The sequence below is a fragment of the Sceloporus occidentalis genome, unplaced genomic scaffold, assembly GCF_023333645.1.
Source record: "Sceloporus occidentalis isolate IW3139 unplaced genomic scaffold, rSceOcc1.0.p SCAF_127, whole genome shotgun sequence".
In the NCBI taxonomy this organism is placed as follows: Eukaryota; Metazoa; Chordata; class Lepidosauria; order Squamata; family Phrynosomatidae; genus Sceloporus; species Sceloporus occidentalis.
In genome coordinates this window covers 1,919,626-1,939,108 of record NW_028317107.1, presented here as the reverse complement: position 1 = coordinate 1,939,108, position 19,483 = coordinate 1,919,626, and the positions used below count along the sequence as shown (strand labels likewise).

The window sequence follows — 19,483 nt, the reverse complement described above, 5'->3', positions numbered from 1 at the left end:
ACCTCCTTCCGTGCCACCTAAGCCTCCGACCCTCTGGTTTTAGATTATGAATTTTCTCTGTCTTGCCAATACGCACCTACACGCAGCCGTCGGAAGACGTTGAGATTTCAAACAATGGTCAACAATCGTAAAATGGATCAAAATAAACCTCCAGTCCGCTATAAAATAAAGCAATAAAAGTGAAATTACCCAGTTTATATAATGTAACGGCCGGAGAGCTGTCTCTTTTAACGGCGCTCACGTAGAGGGAAAAGATTGATGGCTTTTGTCCGAATGCCCCATCCCGTACCTTTGCTCGCGCGAATACCTTCTGGCCGTCAGATGTCCTCCTAGTCTTCCGATGCCAATCTTCTTCAGGGTTTTCGCGCTGCTGCCAGATGCCGCGGCAACGGGTCAGGATAACAGCAGATTGCAACTTGCCCCGGTTCATTGTCGGGGGGGGGGGGGGGGACGTCTTCGTAGAGAGAGCGGGGATTCTTTTGACAGCTATGTCTGTGTTTTTCTGAACTCTGACTTCCTTCCGAGGCAGAAGGACGGAACGGCTCCGGGGCGGCATCTGCAAGCAGCTCCGGGCGTCCCAAAACCGCCTAATCCAAAAAAAAAAGAGAAGAATATATTATCCGGCATGGAGGTTCTGCTTAAAATCACTCAAGACTGGCAGGGGATGGAGGAGGGGAGGATATCCCTCCTTTAAAATGTATCTCCTTTTCTTATTAATTTTTTCGGTGAGGTGGAAGGTAAAATGTTTAGTTTGAGTCTGGAGGGCAAGTAGAGACGGGGGACGGTAAAGTATTCTGTAGGGCAGTTTGAGACGTCAGAGGTTTTAGGTGGGCCAGGGTTATCTGACACCCGGTTGGTGATCGTTCTTGGTGTAATTATGGTCCAACTCAAGATGAAAGTCGCTAAACTTGGAGATGCTGCTTAAGTTTATTTGAAGGCCTTTGGTTTGACCAAGTTTTTGGACATGGTGAGGACTGGCTGGAAGTTAAGTCCACACTTAAGCCAAATCTCTGAGCTCTCCGGCACCCATTGTTACCCAAAAAAGAGTTTTGAAAGGTACAAATTTGTTCAAGACGTTCCAATTTTATGCACGTGGAGTCTTACATGATAACACCTTCAGCTGAAGACTCCATCTTCTCTTGGGCCATATCTGTCTATCACCATATCCGTTTTCTGCATTCGGATAGAATTTCTCGGGACTTCCCGGGTCTGCTTTGGTCTCTCGCCCAAAGTCTTTAAACCATCACTGCTAGATTTACAAACTCCTAATGGTACCTCTGTAGCTAATCATCGTCTATGAAATAGGCCGTCGTGCCCATTAACCTTGTAAATAGGTTTTGACAGCCGATAATAAAGCAATTTGCCCGTTTAGTCTGCCGGGAATTCTCTGAAGAGCGGAATCTTCATTCATGATATAATTTGATGTGTCTGTCCTGGACGTTCTGCAACTCTCCTTTCGTTTTACCCTCCACCATATCGGTTGGAAGTCCCTTCCGTACATAGAATGACAATTTGGTGGAGAGGTTCTTTTTCTTTGATCGATCATAAATGATATTTATTTTTCTCTTTTAGCGAGCATGACTTGGGAGAGAACGATACCTACGACGTCCCTTGTGAAGAAGATGACATTTACGAAGACATCATCAAAGTGGAAAATCAACAGCCGATGGTAATTACTTACAGGGCACAGGAGAGCACAGAAAGCTCCGAATCAATCAGAAACAACAGAATTCCGAGCTCGTGCCTTATATCCTATATACAAGATGTTTCCTCCAGCTTTCCCCTGTGTAGACGTATCTCAGCGGGATTGGTGCAGGAACCAGTTAGAAAGCTCTACTAGAAATGGGCAAAGGAAGCGCGCTTTTATGGATAGTTGGATAATAAAGATGGTGCCTCCAAATGTTACCAATCTTGGTCATAAGTTGGTTGTATTGATTTGGCCTGGCTGTAGGCCAAAGTATAGATGTATTTTCTTAACCTGGCCAAGTGTTTGTTGGAACAGGCATTCCTGTGGTCTAGAAGACAATCACAAGGCTTCTACGTCCAGGTCCACAAGCTACACCAGTGATGGCTAAACGTTGGTCCTCCAGATACTGATGTCTATGGTCCTTGGCTATGGAGTATCTCAGGAACTGAAGTCCACACCAGCTGAAGAGCCAACTGTTTGTCATAACTGCCCAAAACCATATGATTTGTTTTAATTTGGTCAGCCATTTTTGGGGTAATAGAGATCGCTCTTCAGGGTCGCCCCAAACCAGACATCTAACCGTCCCAGTGGGATTTTTCCTATACTAGATACAATGGAGCCATGTTTGCAATGAGCCGCGAGTTTTAAGTGAACCCTGGAAGCCAATGGACCATTCTTGAAGACTGGTCCAATTGTAAAACTTTGCCCCAAAAACCTTTCTGGTTAAATATAATACATGAGTTCTTCAGATAAAAGGATACTTTGTCCCAACTCAAACATATATAATATATAAAATATTTGTATCGGGGTTCAGAACCTCTGCCCTTAAAACGAGTTCCGCGTCAACTCTACGGAAGTCCCACATTCCAAATATCTCAAAAACAATGAGATTCTTTTAAGAATCTTTAACGCAACATATAGATTTTTTTATGCAGCGTTAACCAGCGTTTAGGTGATATGTCCTTTAATTCAGCTTGCGATGCAGACACAGCCTTAAAGCGACGGTTCTGCTTACGCCTGAATTGCCCCTTGTCCATATCCCCCTAGCATATCGCATATAGAATGCGCGGTTTGTCCACATCACGCACACTCTTTTTTAATTTTTTTTATTCCGGACCCCTTTGGCAGACGCTTACGCCTGCAATCATCTGGAAGCAGAAGTGCTTGTTGCTTGGACGGGTTCCACATCGCTAGGAGCCGACGGAGAACTGCAAAGGGCAAATGTTAAAAGAGGAAGATCGGAAAGCGGCTTTCCGCGCGGGGAAACGGGCTTTATTTTGTAGTTTTAATCATTTTGGCCAGATCTTTCTGTGCTCTTGTCATATTTTAGCCCCTGGCTGCTCAGATTTTGACTCCTTCATTATGCTTTTCTTTCCTCTATTCCACTTTTAGCTTTGCTGCTGACGGGCACCGAGGATAATGTCTAATGCTGGCAAATTTTGGACCGGTCCTTTTATATTTACCCCCCAACAACCTTAACCTTTTCTGTTTGGCGGAGCTGTCTAAATGGAATCCCATGCGATAATGGATGTATTGACCTTAAAGTTAATATTTAACCGATTATTTTGATATTTTAACATCCATGGCTGGACTGTCGAGGCGGCCCTGGCACTCTCGGCCACCAGCCCACAGGGCATTTGCCTGTTACCATCATTAACAGTATCTAATAAATATATATATTTATTTATATAAAGGATTTTTGTGTTTATATGTATAGACGCACACACTACCGATCAAAAGTTTGGGGTCACTCATGGAAAACAAGGACATTTCTGGCTGTAACATAATTACAAAAGGGTTTTCTAACCATCAATTATCCTTTTACACTTGGATCAGCGAACACAACGTGCCATTAAAACACAGGAGTGATGGGGGTGATAAAGGGCCATTGGAACACAGGAGTGATGGGAGTGATAAAGGGCCATTGGAACACAGGAGTGATGGGAGTGATAGAGTGATGAGCGCCTATGAAGAGATTCCGTTAAAAAGCAGCCTTTTCCACCTACAACAGTCATTTACAGGATTAACCCCGTCTGCGCTGGATTTCTGATCCATGTTACTTTAATGGAGAAAATCGTTTTTTTTTCTTTCCCCAAACAAGAACCTTTTTGTAAGTGACCCCAAACTTTTGAACAGTAGTGTGTATATATTTAAATGTTAATGTAAAAGTATTTTCATCCCAATAATCTATTTGATTTATTTCCCAATGCCTCAGATAAGGTACATGCAGGTAAGGTGGATTTTAACGGCAATGGATATGATGTCATTGTATCCCTGTCCCCTGATTGGAGGTTTTCCCACCACATCGTTCATTGGCATTACGCTAAATGAAATTTGAATAGATGATACATGTATCGCATGGTTCATCTTAATGGTGTTTTTATTATCCTCGTAATTCTGAATATTTCATCATAAATGGACCGTTTTGAAATGATTTAGGTATAATATTTAATTCCAGGGATATTTTTAGACTTAAGTAGCAAACTGAATTCTGTGCGAAAGCTCGAACTGTCCGGCCCGTAAGAAAATCTGTATGCGAGAATTGAATTAAATATTAGCTTTAAAATGATTAGAGAAGAAGGCAGGTTGGCACGACGTGGGCTACAGAGGACACAAGTCGGTGGCATGGTCCAAACACACTCCATCGAGTGAACGGGGAATGAAGTCACTTTGACTTGGAACATTTCTTGGGAGGAATGACGTGTTTTCTGCGATGCTAAAGCAGCTGTTTTTCCTCCTCTTAGAAAATGGGCATGACTGAACACGACAAAAGGAATTGCTGCCTGCTGGAAATCTACGAGACGGAGGAACGTTACTACAGGACTCTAGAAGACATCAAGACGGTGAGTTCCGGACCCCTTTAAAGCTCATTTCTCTTTATCGGGATGTTTCCTGCGTACGATTATTTATCCCGTATTGGAAATAGCGTTTTTTCTGTCCATCTATTCTCGCGCAAGTGTCCGTGTTTAGTTCGGCCAGTCCATCTTTGTACCCCAAATGCCTGTGCACCCCTCTTTCCTCCCCTGATGCCCCTCTTTTTTGTAGGAGGTCAGAATGTTTGCTGGGTATGAGGGTATCGCAGGGTTCTACTGCCCTAAAAGCCCTGATAATGTGTATAGAAACAACAGGTGCGTCGATTAATAATATCAGCTCAACAGAATCCTTCATTACATTAATAGCCAGCAGTAGGGCAAAAAGTCACATTAAAAGGCTTGCTAAAGCCCCACCCCCAACCACACCTTTAACCACACAACCTTAAATAGAAGGGCCCTGGTCATTAGATGTGTTTGAATTGAATGAAAAGTCCCTTTTATACTCACTCAATATAAATTATTGGGTAAAGGCATAGATGTAACGTACGGAAGTTTTACTTTACTGAGCGGGTGGTTGATAAGTAGAACAGCCTCCCAGCAGAGGTGGTAGAGGGTAATACAGTGAGGGGATTAAACATGCTTGGGATAGACATACGGCTCCTGAATCTAAGACGAGACCAACGACTGATGAAGGTTTTATAGCATGAGAAACTGGCAACTAGACGGGGGCCGAATGGGGCGAAAACCCTGAGAGTTCCCAGTTAAGGTTATCTCAGCGGCTCGACAATACAGACGTCTCCAACGACGATAAGATGGGCATTCGACCGAATCGGTGTGATGTGCCGATAAATTCTAAGTGTCTTTGCAGTTTCGTATTAATGGTAACAATGTTGTCAGGGGAAGCAAAAGTATCCCAAACACAAAAGATCCGGAGCTTTTCTTACCGCACACATTATGTCGGCTTGTGAGTGGCAGTCCGGCCAAAGGACGCCGCAGTAGGACTTCGCTCCGTCGTCTCTCATATAGCTGGAGGCTGGGAATTAGGATATCGGTGCCAGCTCCATACGCCGAGGTCGCACGGGGATCCATGGAGGTCAATGGATGACACATTGATCTGTGTGTTTAACCGGGACGCCCACTTCATCTCAGTGAATAGAGTCCATGGGAGATAAACACGCCGGGCTGGGAGAGTCATCTCGGAAACATGGAGTGAACTAATTATATCCTGGCCCATTAGCTCAGAACAGAAGGCTCCCTCCACTTAAATATATCTGTTAAGTGGCGTTAATCATCTAAATTGTCCCCAACACGCGCCCCCCCCCCCAGCAGTAGAGGACGATCGTCTCTCAGAATAAATAAAATGGAAAGTGTCGTATATAAAATAGAATTTAAAAAAAAAAAATGTTAAACAGAATTACCTCCTATGCTACGTTCTTTAACGCTAATCATATGGCCGGTTCCATCTTCCTCCCTTATGGAAACATCATGTGATCGGCCTCGTGGCAGAGCTTCTACAAAGCTTTTCCATAGAGATCCAAATTCAAGAAGATAAATATAATTATAAAGTCTTTAGAGGGGGGATTTATTCATTAAAACGCAGTTTTTCTTGTATTTATAACAAGGCGGTAGGAGAAGATTAGTAGATGTTCTACACGGGCTTAAAGAGATCTGAACACGACCAATCTGTGGATTAATGGTAAAGGATTTCGATGCCGAGGTCCCCTTCATTCATCACGTTTTGTCCTTTTTTTTCTTTTATTTCAGAACTACGTGGTCCCTTTAAAGCCTTTGTTGAGTCCTCAGGAAATGGCCGTCGTCTTCATTAATTTGGAGGTGAGCATATCGAAGAGATGGAGACATTTACGACCCCCGTGAAACGCGTTATACGTACACGTCCGTTCAATAGTCTTCCTTGTTTTTGAAAGAAGAGCACATTTTCCCCGTTAAAATAACATGAAGTGGATCAGAAATCCAGCACAGACGGGGTTAATGTGCGAATTGTCTTCTGTTCTGTTTCAATACTCTCTAGGAACTCATTAAAGTCCATTTCAATTTCTTGAGGACCATTGAGCTCTCAATCAAGACAGGTGGCAGCACCATCGGGCAGGTCTTCCTGGATTACAAGGAACGGTAAGGGAAACCCCAAAAATGTTTGTTTCAGATGCTTTGCTGTTGTTTTAACGAACAGTATAATAGTAGGTGTGGACCATTCTGTCCCATTTCTGACCCCATTAAACACCAAATCACAAAGGAAAGGGGGCAGATCTGTCCTTCGGCTAATTTGATGAGGACATTGAAAATGGTCTAATTTATTACACATCGTGATGTTTTAAATGGGAAGAGTTCCAAATAAATGTCTGGAAAATATGTTTAAATCTACTATAAAGAATGGGAACAAGGGTTACCTCTGGTTCCTCGGAATTTGGCTGCGGTTCCAATCATCCCTAGGCAGTCACATACTTGCTGAGGACTTATCAACAATTGACCTTTATGGCCAGAAAGTCCTCAAAGTAGTTGATCTGTGGATGATTTATCAATACCAAAGAATTTAAGGTAGCGTTGAAGTGGTGAGGTTGGTCTGAGTCATTCCATAGTTATGTGGTTTTTTAAGGTGAATAATCTATGTCTAGACAATGTTCTTTACGTCAGATACCCAAACGTACACACAAAAGAAACAACAGAAATAATGAATTTGGTTAAACAGCAGCAGATATTATATATTTTTTTTATAATGTAGTGCGATGTAAAGTATTTGTTGAAGAAAAGTTGGATAGTCGTTCCTGATAACTTTAGGGCCTGTCCTATGGCCACAAATCAGAAGGGAATGGAAGAGTAGGGCATCCAGAAGCATCAGACGTTGTGCACGGCCATTCATCTTGGGATAACAACATTGGGTTGACTTGTCGGGACATTCAAGTTGTCGTTAGGGTCAAGTACATTGAGCATCCTCTTGATGGTCTCAAACACCCAAAAATGGCCCGTTTTCAAACAGGAGGAAGGAGGGACTGGCGGTAGATGCATAAGACAAGGACAGGTGGCTGCTTCTGCCCTATCCTGCGTAAGCCCCTGTAACTACCAAAGAAGATTGCGAGAGCGTCATGAAACTTGAAGGAAACGTAAGAACCTGATCATCGGCCGCCATCAGGTCTTCCGGAATAGAAATTTGGATTTTCAATAAGCTCAGAACGTGTTGCGTGGGGACAGAGAGAACGGGAAAGGGGAGTCAAGAGGAAGAAAATGGGGTTAGGAGACCCTATGCAAGGGTGTGGAGAACCACCTTTGAGAAGAAGTAGTAGTAGTTCGGGTCCCGTTTTGCCCAGTTTTAAGGGATTACTCCGACTAAGCTGTAGTTGGTACTATTCCTCCATAATTTATACTCTTGAGCGCCAAGGAACCGATACGACCGCCAGCGTGCTAACAGATTCTCAAGCAAAGGTGCCAGCAGGAAACATAATCAGATCAAGTTGTTTGCCGCGTTCATTAGACGTTCCCGAAAACGCAGACTTCATCCCCGCAATTCTTCCTCCCGATGTGGAAACCCACTGGTACGTCGGTGATTTAAATATTTTATTCCTTCGCCGTGGTTACAACCTTTTTTTTTTTTTTTTTTTTCCTTTTATGCTTAAAAGATTTAAAATGCCACCGTCAAGTCGAATCTCGCGTGGCTCTTGGAGCTGCCGGCTTACCCGAGGTCCTTTTTTTGGAAATGTCACCTGCGATTTCTTTCCAGCAGCGATCCCGGCAGAAACCAAGCAGAGGTTTTTAAGCGCGCAGTCACGCTCCCTTACCGCACGCGGCGCCCGGCTGACATTACCCTCGGCCGTCACAATCGCTTCCCGACGCGCCGGTTACGGGGCGCGCCCCACACTGCGTAGCTCTGGTAGATCGTATAAAAAAACGTGCGTAAAATTAATCGCTGTATCAAATGAGCTCGTCATTTCGGACAAGAACACGGGGAGAATTTATGGATCCATGAAACCCAAATTAGCTTCATTATCTGCCCTGCTCCGGTGTGTGGAGCCTGACCCGTAATGCCCGGGGGGGGGGGGGATAATTGGGCTTCGTTAGTGCCATGTGTTTCTTGTTCAGGCAAACGAGGTATAATGAAGCCGGGATACGCAGCGGGTCACATTTATTAATCCCGCCGCGTACAACGAATGCAAATTTGCCGTGCTTTGTAGTTGCATCGAACAAAAACTCAAATACGGCCGACGAGGCGACCTCGACGTGACCCCGTAGGATTGATTCGAGTGCCGTTAGCCGAGTATGATTCCCGCAAAGGGGAGGACAAAAAAAAGAAACTGGTGTGTAAACAGACAGATATTCAGCAAAGAACCACAGAAAGTGACAGATATCCCGCAAGAATGTGTCGCGCCTGTCCCTGGAAGGCTTCTAGGTCTTTTTACGGTTAAACTTCATCGGCCTTCCCGAGAGGTCGCTGGGGATTAGCTGTCACAACATGTAGCCTGCGATCAGAAAGTGAAGTGCACTTAGCTGTAAACTCTGAAAAAATCCCTTTTCTACACCAAAATAAATATGAGAATAGTTGTTAAAAAATGTCATTAAATTTTTTTAATGTGTTATAAAGAATAGTTCTGATAGGCTATTTGATGAATAAAATGCATACATTGGGAACAATAAACTTAAATGGTTTCTGAAAAGGAAAAGTTACATTTGCGGTCTTTATTTGAAAGAAGTTGCTTTCTGGCACCCATGGGGTTACTGACATTCCCCCCCCCCCCACAGGGACGTAGGAGGTAGCTACAGGCTTTGTTAAGATCGCCATCTAGTGGCCCCTGTTGATCCATGCGCTCAGCTTGGACAGTTGGCTTCATTAATGTTTCATATTGTCAGTCTTGTTTAATTTATGATCGTGTTTAGGTCATTGTTATTTTTGCTTCCTACGTTACTCTAATGCCTCTGTATAGTGCGCAGGCCACTCTAAATGGAATTAACGGGGCAATAGAACGGAAGAGGGTAACCATGCACACCTATAATAATAATATAATAATAATAATAAATATGTATTTTTAATATTATTATTTTAATTATTGCTTGTTTTGTTTTGTTTTTTAAATTGTGAATTTAGGAAAGAAAACATATGTGCTTTTTTTGTTAAATAGAAATTATATATATTTTTTGTATTCTGCTTGTTAGCAACCTAAAGCTGTAGTTTCGTACTTTGGCAAAAAATGTAAACAAATGTAAAGAGTAAGAGAATAAGGAACCTTGATGTGTTTTTTGCAGCATTTCAAAGCATTTCCAGTAAAGGACAGCTCATGGCAGGCAAATTTAATTTGGTGAGAGGGTGGTAGATAAGTAGAACTGCCTCCTAGTAGAAGTGGTAGAGGGTAATACAGTGAGGGTATTAAACATGCATGGGATAGACATACGGCTCCTGAATCTAAGACGAGACCAACGACTGATTAAGGTTTGAGTCTTTACAGCGGGAGAAACGGCAGACTAGACGGGCCGAATGGGGCCGATCTGCTGGCAGGTTCTATGTTTCTATGAAAATGGGATGGGCCAAACCTGTAGCCACACCTCCAGCCACAGTCCCTAAAACAAGCCCCTCTATAGCCATTTAAATAGGGGGAGGTGTGACCTATGGTTTTGGCGCATGGCCCTCCTGATTATCTGCGATGCGCTCCATGTGGCCGCGTTCTCGCGGATGTATACGGGATCGGTGTTAAAATATATTTACCATCAGATGAAATCGAGCCGGAAGCATTTGCGTCTATAAAACCAAACCGCCATCGGTGCAAATTTATCTTTAATTATCTACGATATCCTCCGACAGCTTTGTAATTGGCTGCTTTGTTTCTGCGCAGAAAATGTCTTTTTAGCACACCAGTAATAACCCTATTCATTATAATTACATGAATATTTTATTAACGTGTTCTTGCGCGCGGACGCTTTACGCTTAGAACGCCCTCGTTTCCTTTATTAAATCAGCCTGGTTTTAGCTGCAGTAATCGGAATTATTACGCCATGATGGATCTAAATGAATTTGGCTGCACAATGTTTATGTTCTTGTTGCATACATTTGATTCCTAAATATCTTGATTAATTATGAAAAAAAAATATTATGCCTATTGGGATATCACTCGAATGTGGCTTTTATTTAAGTTCTGTTTTTTTTATATATTTAATATATTAAGTTCTGTTTTTTATATATTTAATATATTAAGTTCTTTTTTTTTATATATTTAATATATTTAGTTCTGTGTTTTATATATTTCATTACTATATTAAGTTCTGGTTTTTATATATTTAATTAATAAATTAGGTTCTGGTTTTAATATATTTAATATATTAAGTTCTGCTTTTTATATATTTAATATATTAAGTACTGCTTTTTATATATTTATTTAATAAAGTTCTGATTTTTATATTAAGTTATGATTTTTATATTTCATTAATATATATAATATTTTCATATATTAAAAATAGTACTTAAATTGGCCAGGAATTTACATTGCAGAATAGCCTATAGAACCCCGCTTGGCCACGGTCATCTTAGACGTATAGCACTGTTTTGTATGGTAGAAAGTACCTTTTCCCCAAAATCCTGTGAGAACACGATCCCCATACAGCTTAAAGATACATTTTTTTTACTCTTCCGTCCTACAAGTCGAGCTCTTTCGGCTGCCGCTGGTTGGTGGGATTCATTGTCTATCTATCTACTGAAATGTCTACCTGGCCAAGCGACAAAGCCGCGGTTGACTTCTACTAACAAAGGACGCAGGACTCTGGAAAGTACGGAAGATTCCAATATAATGCTTGTGAACAATGGTTTAGCGGAGTGAAGAACAGGAAAACGGAAAAAAGTTTACATTCATGAAGATCTTTGTCCTTCTTTCATATAAAAATGGAACGGATTCCTCAAGAGACAATTTATGAATGGATATATCCAAATTTACTTACTTAGCTGCCAAGGAAGACCAAAAAGCATGCTTTGTTTTTTCTTATAAATCCTCCAAATTAGAATTCATGTCAAGTGGTGGTTTATGAGCGGTTGTAGTGAACTTTTGGAAGAGGTCCTTGAAGAACGCAAAGAACAATCCAATAAAACAAGACTTTTTTGACGATTTCTGGACAAGACATAGTTCCCTTCATTGAGTAAAGAGCGAGAATGGCACATTTACAACTCGGTGGGATGGGTAGAAGCCTCGGTTGGCAACAGACAGGCGTAAATGACGTGGGTTTGATGTCTGATGATCGTAGAAGATTCTTTAGAAAGTTCTTGTTCAGTAGAACGGTCGAGATCATTAACTTCACTCTGAAACTCTGAGTTTTGGTCTTCTTCCCGGTTTATTCATTTGTGGTTTGGAAGATGAACGGTTTACTGATTTTTATTTAATTTTTGGGGGTTTTTTTGTTATAAAGACCCACATTTATGTTTGACTCCTTGGTAACGGTTTTATGAGCTTGGCCGGGCGCCTTGAGATGTTTCCAGCTTCCTCGGACCTGATAAGCTGTGTTTTGGAGGTGGGAGGAAATTATTTGGCAGATCCTTCTGAAAGGACTCTCGGGGGGTCATCATTTACCCCCCCTGCCGGGTTTCTGTGTGGGCTGACGCTGCATTTCGGTAACCCCTTGAGCTGTTAACCCTAAAAGTGCCAAGTGGAAGGGGTTTTTTCTTTCTGCTCTCTGTAAACATTGTTTTGTTTTATATAGTATATATTTTTGGAGCTAGAAAATGTAAAAAAATATAGTGATATAAAACTTTTGGTATTAAATATAAATATTTATGTTAAGGTTTACAGGACGCAAAGCCAAGTTTTTATTTTCCAACATGTTATCGTCAATTGAACCAGAACATATTGTTAAGAAATGCTGCGTTTAACCTTTTTCTTAATAAATTGAAAACGCCATTTAGAAAATACTTTTTTTCTCTCTCTCCCCCCCCTCTCTCTCTCTCCCCCTCTCTCTCTCTCCCCCCCTCTCTCCCTCCCTCCCTCTACCCCTCTCCCTCCCTCTACCCCTCTCCCTCCCTCTCCCCCTCTCTCCCCCTCTCCCCCTCTCTCTCCCCTCTCTCCCCCTCTCTCCCCCTCTCTCCCTCTCTCTCCCCCTCTCCCTCTCTTTCCAGGCTGCTTATTTACGGCGAGTATTGCAGTCATATTGAATATTCGCAGAAGACGCTGGATCACCTCATGGCCACCCGCGAGGACTTGAGGCTGAAGGTGGAGGTGAGCGCTGGGCTCGATCCGAGCGATGCCTCGGTTATCGGTTTCTGAATGAATATCCTAAAATTTAAATATACCAATCGACCTCATTTAAGCTTTTTATGGTTATTCTCAGCCAAGTTATGCCAAGTTTCCTGGTTTTCTTATTTGTAGGAGACCTCAGCGGTCGGTGGGATTCAATGAGAAGCCTCGTAGAATGAACACTGTTACTAAAATTCCACAATTGCCGATAGAATCCATTAATTTGCTCTACGCGGTATCCAAGCAGGGGGTCTGACGTTAAAGGGACCCTCTGAGTTTAATTTTGCTTGGCATTCTAAAAATTGGCTCTTTAGTACATCACAGCCTTTGTGCCGTTTTCGGCGTATCTTGACTTAGCGTAGGCAGGACATAAAATATTTACTGTCTTCTGTTAAAAGTTGAACGCTTGAGAGCAGCAAGACTCACGCCAAGGTCAAGAGCGCCGTTCTTCTCTCTTTCCTAATCGGAGAAAAAATCACATCTTGGTTTGATTTAGTGAAATAGCTGAATTTGGACAGATCTGAAGACTTTAAGGGAAAGATCTTGTTTGGATGACGTGGAAGTGTCGTATGGCGGGTATTCAAAGTCTAGACAAAGAACAAGGTGTTGTAAGCAGTTGGCTCTGTGCCTTGGATGATATCATTATTTGGCCCGGTATGCAAATTAAATGGTTCCTTGATCAGATTTGCATACCAGGCTGCACAGTGAAGCCAAGAAATGAATATAACCTTTTTATCATAATTATCAAACATCTACTTTATGCCTTATCGCTATATTAATATACGGCTGTAATGTGGCAGCATCCCTTATTATTTATTCTATTATTTTATATAGCATAGTTATTATATTATTAGACATATTTATAGATATAATAATTCTCACTCTTTTTTTTTTTTAGGTCTGTATAAATATTGCTATTCCCATTAAATATATTTTGGGGTTTTTTTTGTTCAAAATGGGATCAGAATATTTTACCGGACATATCAAAAAGCTGTGTCGAGAATTAAAGTGTTCCCCGCTTTATTCCTAGGAATGCTCGTTGAAGGTTCAAGATGGAAAATTCAAATTGCAGGATTTGATGGTGATTCCGATGCAGAGGGTCCTGAAGTATCACCTGCTCCTTAAAGTAAGCGCAGCGGGGGGGGGGGGGGGCCTAATTTTGAGTTCTAAAAGTGCAGTTGTCATGGCAACCCACGCTTAAAAATCCTTCTATGTATAGTCCAACGTATTGATTGCATTTACAGCAAAACAACAAAAAATGGGAACAATAACCAATAGCAGATTATCGATCACGATGAGGTTTAAATAATGTGGGCGCTTAACATGGCAGAAAATAACAACGAATGCTAGGTGCTGGCAGTCATTGCTTTCTTATTCTCGCCACACTTTATGGCAGGCCGTTAGATCACAGTGGTTGCACTTTACTGCAGCGTAAGAGAAAAAAGAGAGGAAAAGTATGATTTCACCCGTAAAACCAATAAAACCGGAAACATTAAAGATACACCTTAGGGTCTGAGTCCTGCACCAGTTACAAAGCAAGTTACTATTTACTGAGCACTAGCCCTTACTAGTTACATTATGAGAAGCTAATTCTTGAGCTGTGTTTTGATTAGGGTCAATTAATTGCAGATGCTTTATTAGATGTCTTAAAATCCTGAAAACGGCTTAAAAAATGCTAAAATCACCAAGTTTCACGGTAATTATTCTCATGTTAAACGTACGCGTCGTATTCAGGAAGAGATGGTAGTTGCGTAATCCCGCGGGGAAGCGAGACGCACCATCTAAGCAGCGATTAACGATGCCGTGAGTAAACCATCATGAAGGGTATTATTGTGGCCTCCGAGGAACCAACTCCCATAATCCTCTGCCGGCTCGGCAGCTGTCGGCAGCGGTGCGCTGCTGCTTTCTGCAGGTAGATGATTGAATCCTGCTGTGACCGGCTTGTAGGTACAAAAGGCTACAAGCCCGGGGAGAGTTGAAGAAGCGCGTGGTTGGCGGCTCCGGGATCGTAGCCTGCTCGATACGTGTAATTGTGTTTTCCAGCTGAAAATAATGATTTTGGGTTTATCTGCCGGATGAGCTGTTTTGTGCCGGTCCCGGCGGACGCTGCAGATTACCGCCAGGCTCCACGGCTCGCGTGATTCTCCATAACCATAAGTCTTTGTTTCAGGAACTCCTGAGCCATTCGGCAGACTGCCCCGAGAGACACACGCTGAAGGAAGCCCTGGAAGCCATGCAGGTATAAGAGCCGTACCCGGCAGCTTTCGCGGACCCCACTGGCTTCATAAGGAGCCGTGAGACGAGTATTTTAATTGCCCCAAGGCTTCATTCATTCGCACTCGCCGGCCGCTATAAACCTACTTGTGTAACTATAGTGTTTGAGCCATAACTGGTTTTACTAGCAAATGAATCAATCTGGGGTCAGACCTTGAATAGCGGGTATTAAGACGATGGAATTCTTATTGGTTGCCAAACTTGGATAGAACTACAGAATTCTCCCTGATAGGATGTCCCTTTAAAAATGTCCAAAAAAAAAAAAACACCTTTCTGTTTTAACCAAAATGTGTTTGTTTTAACCCCCAGGACTTGGCTCTGTACATAAATGAAGTCAAAAGGGACAAGGAAACGTTGAAGAAAATCAGCGAGTTCCAGAACTCTATAGACAATTTGGTGAGTTGATGTCATCCTATGAGTGATTTTTTACTATTAAGTAATAAGGCATCACTATGTGACTTATGATATTTCTATTAACCCCTTAATGACAAAGGCCCTACAGGTACGGGCTCAAAATGCATTGTTTTCAATAGGGACCGCCCATTGTCCTTAAGGGGTTCATCCCGGGATACAGGGGGTGTGTGTGATGCATTCATAAAAAAATCACTTGCCTGGGTAGTTGTGGGCGTGGCTTACAGAGACAAAATGGCTCCCTACACGCTGTTTTTCCAAACAAGAAAAATTGTTCAAAGAAATATTGTTTTACTTTAATATTTAGAAAATATTTTTACACATCTGACGGCAAAACAGTTTTTTTTTTCTTTCCAATATTTATTGTTTGTTTTTCTCTCACACAAATAAATACATTTTCTGCGTTTTTTTTTTCTTCTTCTGTTAGCAAGTAAAACTGGAAGAATTTGGACGGCCGAAGATAGACGGGGAACTGAAGGTCCGTTCTGCGGTTAATCAGGCCAAGCAGGACAGGTAAGCGGAGTGTTTTTGGGGTTTTTTTTTGGGGGGGGGGATTGGTAACATTGATGATTGGCAATGACGGTTCTCCATTCCATGCGCAGGTATCTGTTTCTTTTCGACAAAGTCGTGATTGTCTGTAAAAGAAAGGGCTACAGTTATGAGCTGAAGGAAATTATCGAGCTGCTTTACCATAAAGTGAGCAACGACCCCATGAACAACAAAGATATCAAGAAGGTGAGAATCCCGTCGGTGCCGTTCGTCGTTACTATACTGGGTCCATTAAATGTTCCTTCCATCAACATATTATTGTCATTTACCTAAAGCTCTCAACTGCGACGGTGTGTCTTCTAAAATGCAGAATAACAAGCAGATGTCTGGATGAGCAAAATTGCGGTTCTTAGCATTAACATTTTGCTGGCTCCTCCCCATTGTGATGTCATCGTGTGTCCCAATATGCAAATTGTCTTCTAAATTAGCGAGACTGTCCTGTGAAAGCCCTGCCTGGAGCTTTTCAAGGAAATTCAAATCCTTTTGATTTCCATTTCAATCTAAATGAAGAAGACATTGAACGAGTCCGCTGGTCTTTTATTACCGGATAATTCACTTTTTTCCTAACGGGTGGAATCCATGCCGTACGAACCTGAAATCTTTATAAATATATGTTTTTTTAACAATTCCTTTGCACTTTTCTTCTCTTTACGCCCCCCAGTCGCATGGCAAAATGGTAAGAGCAATTCAGCTTTTTTATTCTAAAATGATATTGTGTTCCTGGTGCATTGTGGGAGCTGGCTCTGTCCAATCACTCGACCGCTGCGTGGCCCCTTTATATTTTCATGTGGTCCATTGACCCCCTCTCCCCAACTAAATGCCCCGCAGCCGAATGTATCTCCAGCCACGTGCCATTCTCCCCCCGAGTCAGCTCTGCTGAACACTTCGGCCGGGGGGCTTGTTAAGACCCCATTGTGCATGTGTAAAGTTCTCCCATTTATTTTAATGGATGCCTTTTCCTGCCGCTGATTGACAGTTTCAAGCAGCCAATCACTGGCCAGAAATCTTGTGTCTTTATTTTTTCCCTTCAATCTACTATAAAAATAAATCCAGATAAATGCCCTTTTTTCATATAAGAACATTGCAACCCGTCACGCTCCATGCGCCTTCAAATGTTCTTTTGGCCTCTGATTAATAAAGATTGCTTAGCTTGAATAATGCTTTTGAAATGAAGCCGGAAAAAAAAAGGCAGCCTCCGATAACGTACCCCGTGATATAAACCGAGGTCAGGGTCTGCCCTTAATCTGAATTGGTAAAAATATGGAAATAAATGACTTTTATGTGTTGGGTATTGGACTTTTTCGAAGATGGGAGAAATGGCTCCATTTTTAAAAACTTTATTCCTCTTCGTTGCGTGAACGTGAAAGGCCCCTCAATATGTTTTTGTTAAGGCCGCGCATGTGCTCTCTCCTCAGTGGTCGTACGGATTCTTTTTGGTTCATTTACAAGGGAAGCAGGGGTTCCAATTCTTCTGCAAGACGGACGACATGAAGCGGAAGTGGATGGAGCAGTTTGAAATGGCAATGTATGGAACGTGGGCATATCTTCGTATTAGATCAGTGAAGTCTGCACCTCTACGTCCGTGTTCCAAATTAGAATATGGGGCAGCCAATGGGAGATAAGCAGGGTAGCGTTCCTGCCGCTCGTTGGCCGGACGCGGTTAAGCTATTTCTCTGGCTTCCTCCTTTGAAAGCCATCCATGAACGCCATGACTGGTCAGGAGGTAAAGATATTATGAATGAGGCCACCTGTGTTCAAGCAGGAATTTCAGATGGGATATAACGGGGAGAAAAGCACCAATGAGGATGCTCAGATATCATTAAATCAGAAGAGGATATAGTGGGCTCCAGAACCTGGGAATCTGCCCTTTGATCCAGGGACCCTAAGATTGGGTTAAACTGCGTTCTCTGCCTCTTTTATCAGGTCAAACATTAAACCCGACAAAGCCAACGCAAATCACCACACCTTCCAGATGTACACGTTTGACAAAGCCACGAGCTGCAGAGCATGCAAGATGTTCTTAAGGTATGAAGCTTCATCTAAAGCGCGTTCTTCTTCCTTCTCCTTCCACCCCATACCACGTCCATGCATTTAGATATTTAACACCTCCTGATCCAAGCTGTAGGCGCTTCTCTAGTGAAGTGCTGTTATCGACCATGATGAGGACGCTGTAGGAAGCATCCGTCCGTTTCTCCGGCCACCGAGGGCCGATTGATTTTTCGGGGGTAAAGACCTCGACCTGTTTCCCAATGAAACATCGAGGCTGTGAGCGCTTTATTCAGGCCGCACTCCTTACCAGATATATGATGGACCCCTGAGATATCAAACTGGTGGAAAGGTTCTAGATTGTAGACGTTCATATCGTGCAATCCAATGGTTTTACCAAACCAAACCAGATGTTCCAGATCTATCCACCACCGAGAACGCGCTCTGTATTGATAGACATTCCTGTTACATGATGGTTTCTGATTGGCTGATAATAAAACTTGAGGCCACAATCTTTGCTGTTAGGACAACATTTTAACGTCTGTTTAATAAGCGTCTGGAGTATTGAAATCAGGGGGTTTCACCGAGGGGAAGGGGGGGGTTAAAGATGTCCTCTTCTGCCTGTTGGGCTCCTGTCTTGGAATTAAGCGATGGGGTTCCTTCAGTTGAGTTTATTTCTGGTTGTCCTTACTTTTTGTCACAGGGGGACATTTTATCAGGGATACTGCTGTACAAAGTGCGGAGTCGGCGTTCATAAGGAGTGCCTTGAGACCATTCATCCATGCAAAATCGGTACGTCGGTGGATGCCGTTAAACCGGGTCATAATAACTTAGTGCTGAAGTATACGATGTCATATTTTATCAGATGTGGAGGTCAAAGTGGTGTCTCGTTATAACACGGGGTGACATCCATTGCCTAGCGATGGAAACCGCTGCTGGGAAAGCCCTTCTTAATTGTCTTCCTGTCTTTTCCATTTCAGGGGCAGCAGAAGATCCGGTAAGATTCCTCTTCTTTTGGTTGAAGAGGCTTAAAGTCAGAATTCTGCCGATTTATTCACATTCCATGTGTCGGATTCACGATGAATTTAAATATAATCTCATTTACTCCTCCAGGATTCTGTTATTGATTCCTTTTTTTCTTTGGCTTCCAAGTTTATCGCTTCTTTTTAACATGGTTTTTATTTTTTGTGTTTTAGGATCCACTCATCACAATATCAGGTATGTTCTCCCCCCCCCCCCCAAAAAAAAATATAATCAGTTTTAACTCATCCACGCGAATAAATAAATATGTGGGTTGGCCCTTCTTACACCCTGAACGTCTGGGAAACCAACAGGCGACCAATCACATCTTCTCTTTCTCCCAGGGCCCAAAATGGTGGCAGTACAGAATTACCTCGGAAATCCAGCCCCTCCGGGAAAACCCGTATTGACTTTCCAAACCGGAGAAGAGATCGAGCTACTCCGAGGTGACCCCGATTCTCAGTGGTGGGAGGTAGGAGCAGATCCCGTTGGTACTTGGAGGAGGGTTTCTCTCGTGACGCACGGGTTGACAG

General features: G+C 42.6%; 1 protein-coding gene across 6 annotated transcripts in view; it reads left to right on the top strand.

Annotated features, from left to right (window-relative positions):
• The window catches only part of LOC149281834 (guanine nucleotide exchange factor VAV2-like), an 80,633-nt gene that overhangs the window by 57,154 nt on the left and 3,996 nt on the right, over nt 1-19,483 (top strand). For 2 of the 6 annotated variants that reach the window (XM_089498919.1, XM_089498916.1), the window contains exons 5-18: nt 1,573-1,669; nt 4,432-4,530; nt 6,265-6,333; nt 6,530-6,630; nt 12,593-12,692; nt 13,741-13,836; nt 14,881-14,949; nt 15,294-15,380; nt 15,823-15,908; nt 15,998-16,130; nt 17,360-17,469; nt 17,868-17,969; nt 18,634-18,749; nt 19,295-19,422. In XM_089498919.1, coding sequence (XP_089355045.1) covers nt 1,573-1,669; nt 4,432-4,530; nt 6,265-6,333; nt 6,530-6,630; nt 12,593-12,692; nt 13,741-13,836; nt 14,881-14,949; nt 15,294-15,380; nt 15,823-15,908; nt 15,998-16,130; nt 17,360-17,469; nt 17,868-17,969; nt 18,634-18,749; nt 19,295-19,422 — 1,393 coding nt within the window. Of the gene's footprint in view, nt 1-1,572; nt 1,670-3,902; nt 3,918-4,431; nt 4,531-6,264; nt 6,334-6,529; nt 6,631-12,592; nt 12,693-13,740; nt 13,837-14,880; nt 14,950-15,293; nt 15,381-15,822; nt 15,909-15,997; nt 16,131-16,605; nt 16,621-17,359; nt 17,470-17,867; nt 17,970-18,633; nt 18,750-19,264; nt 19,423-19,483 lie in introns of all 6 variants that reach the window. The other 4 variants (XM_089498918.1, XM_089498917.1, XM_089498920.1 and 1 more) reach the window with 4 other exon arrangements.